Source organism: Limulus polyphemus, unplaced genomic scaffold (genome assembly GCF_000517525.1).
Source record: "Limulus polyphemus unplaced genomic scaffold, Limulus_polyphemus-2.1.2 Scaffold282, whole genome shotgun sequence".
Lineage (NCBI taxonomy): Eukaryota > Metazoa > Arthropoda > Merostomata > Xiphosura > Limulidae > Limulus > Limulus polyphemus.
The window spans coordinates 380,620-388,168 of record NW_013665892.1 but is presented as its reverse complement, the minus strand read 5'-3'; the positions used below and the strand labels follow the sequence as shown (position 1 = coordinate 388,168).

The following is a 7,549-nucleotide window of genomic DNA, read 5'->3' as shown; positions in this document are numbered from 1 at the left end:
TTCTAAAATTAAAATACTACACGTTAATAACGTGTAGTATTTTAATTTTAGGTGAGAGGTAAATTTACCTCTCACCTAAAATTAAAATACTACAAATTATTTACCTCTCTTCTAAAATTAAAATACTACACATTATTTACCTCTCTTCTAAAATTAAAATACCACACATTATATAGCTCTACTCCTAATTCTGAAAGAATGCACAACAGCTGCTACTCCTAACTCTGGATTATTGATCCTACTAAGTCTGATATATATTAGGTCGTCAAAATATTAATGTAGCGTTTTTTTAGATGAAAAAAATGAACAACTTATATATCAAAACAAAACATTTATTAAATGAAATAAGCTCCATTCTTATCGATGATGCTTTTCCATCTTACAATCAGATTGTTAATGCCCTGATGAAAGAAATCACTTGGCTTTGAAGCAAAAAAATTGTCAATGTCCTCTTTAACACCTTCCACGTTTTCCCATTAAAAGTGGTTTTGCAGCGAACACAAAAGATAGTAATCTGATGGTGGCACATCTGGAGAATATGGTGGGTGGGGAGAACTTCCCAACCTAACTCCATAATCTTGTGTTTTGACAAACGTGCCACATGTGAATGTGCATTGTCGTGGAGAAGAACACCTCTCCGATTGACGAGTGAAGGGCGTTTCTGATGAAGGGCTTGATTTAAACGTTCCAGTTGCTGACTATAGATCTCTGCATTGATAGTACGCTGTGTATTGAGGAATTTGAAATTAATTACTCCTTTGATGTCCCACCAAATTCAAAGCATCATTTTCTGCGGATGGAGTCCAGGTTTTGGAGTCAGAAGTGATTTTTGTCTAGGACTGAGCCATTGTTTTTGGCATTTAATATTCGCATAGAGAATCCATTTTTCATCACCGGTGATAATTCTGTCCAAAAATGGTTCACGTGCATTATGTGCTAAAAGAGACAAAGCAACATCCACACGTTGGAAGCGATGATCATCAGAGAGTTCGTGAGGCACCCAAACACATTCTTTATGGAGTTTTCCCATATTCTTTAGATGTTTACGTATTGTTTCATGAGAGACAGGCAATTTCAGGGCCATTTCACAAGTGTGTTGCTTTGGGATAGACTCAACAAGTCTTCAGAGCATCAATATCAATTCCAACATGTCGGCCCCTGCCATAACAGTTTTTAAGGCTAAAGTCACCTAAATGAAATTTACTGAATCATCATTGACAATTACGAACATTTAAAATATTTCCATAAACTTCTTTGATGTTCTTTGTGGCTAGAGAGGAGTTGTTTCCTTTCTTGTATTCAAACAGCATTACGTGCTTAATGTGCGTCTCGTGCTTAATGTGTGTCTCATCATGTGCCATCACTATAAGGGATTAGAGCATACTAAACTTTACACATTATATAGGCTACACTAACGTGATGTTCAGGTGGTTCGTTTAACTATTATACTTGATGTACGTTTTTTGGGAGGTGGTTAATGAAAGTACTCCAAAATGCAACATTAATTATGTATTATATAGCTTCTACTCCTAAATCTAAACTACTACAAATTACTTAGCTCCTACTACTAACTCTGATATACTACACATCACTTAATGCTCATTTGTAAACCTGTAAGATCATACTGATAATCTAAATTCCAAATACTTCACAACATAACTCATTCTCTCCTAAACTTGTAATTTTGTTTTTATAATACCACTAATAAACTTCTATATTTAAACTACTGCATAATATTACTGAACTCTCACTCTTACATCCAAAATATTAAACAATAACACTTAACCTACACAGAATAATATTACTGAACTCTCACTCTTACATCCAAAATATTAAACAATAGCACTTAACCTACACAGAATAATATTACTGAACTCTCACTCTTACATCCAAAATATTAAACAATAGCACTTAACCTACACAGAATAATATCACTGAACTATCACTCTTACATCCAAAATATTAAACAATAACACTTAACCTACACAGAATAATATTACTGAACTCTCACTCTTACATCCAAAATATTAAACAATAGCACTTAACCTACATAGAATTATGGAATTAAAATAATTAATGATTAAAAAAAAACGTGATACAAAAAATAAATTTGACAAACTTCAAACATATTGTAAAAATTAAATAAAAACTTTATTTCGTTTTTATCACAATTGAGTAAAACATGAAAAACTTTTCACCTTGTTCAATAAATACAAGGAAATTGTTGATGCCTTTTTTTGTATAATAAAATAAAAGCACACCTGGAAATTATATCACCTTGTTTAACAAATGCCTTTTTCTTGCAGAATAAAATAAATCATGTTCTAAAAGAAAAAAAAAAAAAGAACTCTTCAAATACATACCTACTTTTTGATAGAATTATCACTGTATTATTGATTTCATAAAGATAAAACTCTAAATTGGATTTGGACAAAAGAAATGTTCAGGTTATAGTTTCAATATATGTTTTAAATATATAAATATTTGAAATTATGATTTAGTTTCAAACAAGATAAAAATTTCTTCATAATGAGCTTGCATTATGATTTAATCCTTTCCATGAGCTCACATTATCATGGTTTACCAAATAACTGAACCTATGTTTTTCCCATCTCCTATGAAAACTTGAATTAAATCAAAACAATCTTGTATACATAAATCAGTTTTGAATTTTGTTTTTATCTGTTTAGTTAACCTTATTCCTAGCAGTACTTTCATACATTTTCTGGAAATTTTATGATACAAGACACAAATCAACATTTTAGAGCATTGATAATTAAATATTCACTAAAAGGTTTCTAAAAACTTAAAAGTAAAAGAAATGAAAAAAAAATTCTAAAAATCTTATTGGAATTGTTTTGATGTCTTCTAACCTAAGCCTTTCTAAATCAAAATATCCAAACTTCAAAACATGGAATTAAGTAACAATGCATGATCATGTATTACATCTACAGTTTGAAATTTGGTTTTATTCCTATGATGTTTGAAGCTTGTGTAAATATTTTCTAGTTCATGGTGGAACAATAGCCTTCTAACAATACAACTGAAACTTACATAAAACATACTAATAAGGCATTTCCTAATTAAATAGCTTACAACACGTTCTTCTACTCATACTATGGATGCTTTTCGAGAGGCTGTTGAACCATTACTATGTTCTGCATTTGTATTGTGCTCAGGACAATCCTCTGATTCTGATTGAGTTTCAGAGGGAGGTTCAGAGGATGTAGTTCCATTCTCTGCTTCCACAACCCTATTAAACATTCCACTATGTAGATTTTCGATAGCTTGTCGGACCTGAGTTTAAAAGAATAAAAATTTACAAAACCTTCAAAATTCAACTGCATGTTGTAATTCTTATCATTTTTCTACAACTTAAGTAACTGTTCTCACAGGATGTACTTTATTTGAGTTTTGACAACTTAAAACCACAGATTACCAGCTTACCTTATCATCCAAACAACATGCTATGTAATTTTAGATCTAATCAAAAAGACCTTAGGTGTAAAAAAAGTATGGCCAAAAAAAAAGGATTGAGCATGTGACTTAAAAGAATGAAATAAAAACTGGTAGCTACACTTATAGAATTAATAAGAATTTTAAGCAAGTACTCATTCATTAGTTAGCTAGGCAAGGTCAATCCTTTTTAGGCTGACACTTTTTTTCACACATAAGGTGTTTTTGATCAGATATCATGACTTTTTGTCAATACACACCAACAAACCACAGCAAGCAAGTGACACTCGATAGTAACCAACATTAACTTTAAGATCGCAACCCTATTGACTAGAATAGACCTATACTTTACAGAACCAACCACATTCTTTAAAGTATATGGTGGTAATTTTTCTCTCCAAAATAGTGTTAGTAACATCCTTTATAGTAACACCATGGAAATTAGATTAACAGTTTATTGTCATAATTTGCATGCATTCTGTACAGTTATATCAAACATCATTATTTATGCTAATTGCTTAAGCTAATATCACGTGATGCTAAACACTCTTCAATTAGGAGAATGTCATAAGAGTTAGCAAATTTGTGCTTAAAAGTTTAAATGAATAATAAATGTCCACCTGTATGATTCCATTGAAAACTTGAGCTAGAAACTGCTAATCTAGTTTGCTTGGCCTAACCAGTACTTATGTATTTGCACATGCTTTCAACCTATAGTTTTGCTACTCTATACCAGCTGTCATTAATCCAAATGACAAAGAATTAAAATAAGTCCACCTTTACTCTTAGTTGAAGCTGAAGTAAAAAGTTTCGACTGACAGCTCATGTGACTTTTTGTGTAGGCATGCACTAAAAGTTTGGTCAAAATTGAGCAGTTTTTGTGGAATAACTTTGCACATGTGGCTCATATTTATACCAAATTTCACATTTAATTGTAGGTTGTAATAATCTATCAGTTTACCAAATTTGAAAAAATCCATGAAAGTTAAGTATGTTTTTCTATCAAATAAAGTTTCTGTACTTTCAGTGCGAGGAAAAATAAGAGAAAAAAAATTAAGAAATTCTATAAAAATTTAATATTTTATATTTCATATATTTCTTAACTCTTTCAACATGAGATTGGTCTTTGTACTCATTTAAAATCTTTATAGTTTTGATACTACTAACTTTTAATATAGTATATCTTCACAAAATTTGGCACACTTTCAGTAAACATTATACAAGTCTCTCACATACAAAAAATCATTTTTTCAGTGAAGTATTTTTAATAAGCTAATAAAAGATTTGTCCAAGTACAGAGTGTTTTTGTTAGTAGTTCGTGTGCAAGGTGATTGATATTTATGTTAAGATTAAAAACAGTTTTCTTCATCTCAAAAATCTCAAATTTCATTTGTATAATCTCTAAAACCTCCTACAAACATTTCAAATGTTTTTTCAGCAAAACTTTATTTTATCTGTTACTTTCTCAACCCTAATGCTATATAAGGTTGGTTAATTTGACCGACCTTATAACCACCAAAAAAAAAAGAAATCTAAATTACCTTTTTTCTTTCTAGAATGACTTCAAATTGTGACACTAAATCGTTTCTCCTAAGTAGCTTTAAACTTATTATAGTACACATCTATTTATTTTTTAATTTTGTTTTAATGCCCTTAAATTGCCCTTTGAACTGTGTCTACTATTCATTCCATTATAAGTTGTAAATCACTTAGGAAACACACAGCTCAAATTACATTATCAAATTAATTTACCCATGAGCTGCTTGTATGTGTGCCTCATAAAACATTTATATTATATTATTATTATTTATATTACCTAATCTAACCTTAACTAACCTAAATAGATCCCTATTTTTACATTTTAGTTACTTTTATAATAATAAATAAAGAATAAACAACTGTCAACGACACTTAACCCTACTTTTTTATATTAATGGTAGTAATGCACTAAATAATTTTTATTTGATTAAATAACACACCAAAGAACATAGAATAATAGCATGCAAAAATCAGAAATTTCCCATAACTATCCCAATTTTTCTGGCTTTCTAACTATGTGACAAGTGCCGTTACAAATTCATCCCAGCTAATCGTTTTCTTTCTTTTAATATAGAATTAAATGTAAGAGAGAACCAGTAACAAATTCTGAAAGAGAGGATGTGACAAACTGGATGTGGCAAGAGGGGTCTGATTTTCTATTTCATAGCTCTGTAACCAAACAAAATTCAAGGCTATAAAAATTATGGTTTGTCTGAGTGATTACGATTTCATACTTATTGGAGGGGTGGTGAATAAAATAAAGGAGGAAGGATACCTAGAGAAAAAAATGTCACATTTCTCACATTAGGGGACATTCAGGATTTTTTAACATTTTGCATTATAAAATTAAGAACTTTAAACTTATATACTATTAAAATATGGATTATTAGCTATGATTTTATGCTATACTAATTGGTATAACAAACAAAAAGTGATTTAATAAAATTTTGAATGTAAGTCACTAAAACATTGTGTCATGTGCAGTAAATGATGCCTGAGCAGAGAGGGTTAATGGATTGCCTTGAAATTTAGTATGTGAAATAAGAGTCTAGTAGAGCATGTGTGATAGTTTAGATTATCACAGTCCGAGCTAAAGAAAGAGGAAAATTGCTAAGCTAGCACTTCTGTTAATAACACACGACATACTACCATGTGTCTTGATTAGCATATGTTGACATATGGTTTACCCATTTGAAAGAATAAAGTCTAGTCTTATCCTGAGTCTAAAAAAACTAAATTGCCCATTAATATGCGTGTTTTATCATATAATCACAATAATATATCCCAGTTTGTAACAAATATTTTTAATCTTCTTTATGAGTCAGGTGTAGAATAATTGTCTAGTTTATGTATGGCATGAATATGTGAATAATTTGTAGCATCAGTCTATCAGCCATAAAAAATATATGAAAAGGACTTCAAAATTTTTCATTTGTAAAAACAAATTGTAGAGCTTAAAATATGCTGAAATTTATCAACCAATTTGCTTTCAACTGTACTGATTTATTTTATCAATCACATTTTAGAGAGTTAGAGATATTAGAAAGTTAACAGATAATACTTTTATAATGTTTTACAATTTATTTTCAATAGGGAAAGTGTTTTTAAAACTTAAATAACTAAGAGTATGGGACATCTTAAGAATAATCCAGTATACAGATTTCTCTTGGCATTAAATGCTTCAAAAAAATTGTTCATGAAAATGGATTATTTTTCTTTATAGAAGTGTCACAAAAACAGTTTCTCACTAAAATAAAATTATTTAATAAATTCCATAAATTAAATTCTATTCACAAAGTTTGATTTAGAAAATACTAAATTTCTGCTTATTTACAGTGAGGTAAGAAAAAAAAAATGAAACTAAAAATGTGTGTGTGTGGGGGGGGGGGGGGCAGAAATCCTCCTCTATTGGAGTCACAAAGGGAAAAACCCCTATTTAAGGGGTTTGGGAAACAAAAGGACTACATCTAAAAGGGAATGTAAGAATTTTACAACCTTCAAGAGATACATTCTAAACCATCCTTCGGTAATACATCTTATTTATTCTTATTTAAAATTGAAACATTTATATTAATTAAATTTTTAAGTACTTACCCAAGTTTATTTGCATGAATCAAAGTAAAATACCTGTCTCTTCTAGCCCAAAAAAAAGAGGTTTAATCTATATCTGAGAATGTGATGAATATGTTTGATAATTAAGACCTGACGTTCTTTAGTTTTAAGTTCTCTATGTAAATTTTCATTCCTAAATATTTTCCAAAGGCCTCTCAACTATGACAAACATAGCTGGTGTCCTTTTGACAAATTTTCAAAATGCCTGTCCTTTTGTCATTTTCTGTAAACTAATTGAACAGCCTTTCCATCTACCATCTGTTTGAGACATAATCCCATAATCTTAATGTCCTTTTCAACTGTTTTGGTATCAAAATCATGATCAATAATATGTTGTATAATTTTTAACAAGACATTTCATTGATGTTAATATGGAAAAGATAATGGTTACAACCACTGAGAGATGAGGTTACATATCTGTCAATACAGTAAAACTGTAACT

The 7,549-nt window shown here is 30.0% G+C and overlaps 1 protein-coding gene across 1 annotated transcript in view; it reads right to left on the bottom strand.

Moving 5' to 3' along the window:
* Positions 1–2,546: 2,546 nt before the first annotated feature.
* LOC106457023 (chloride channel protein 2-like) overlaps positions 2,547–7,549 on the bottom strand; it is a 67,780-nt gene continuing 62,777 nt past the window's right edge. Inside the window, exon 25 of the mRNA XM_013916407.2 lies at positions 2,547–3,297. Coding sequence (XP_013771861.1) covers positions 3,112–3,297 — 186 coding nt within the window. The 3' untranslated portion in view covers positions 2,547–3,111. The remainder of the gene's footprint in view (positions 3,298–7,549) is intronic.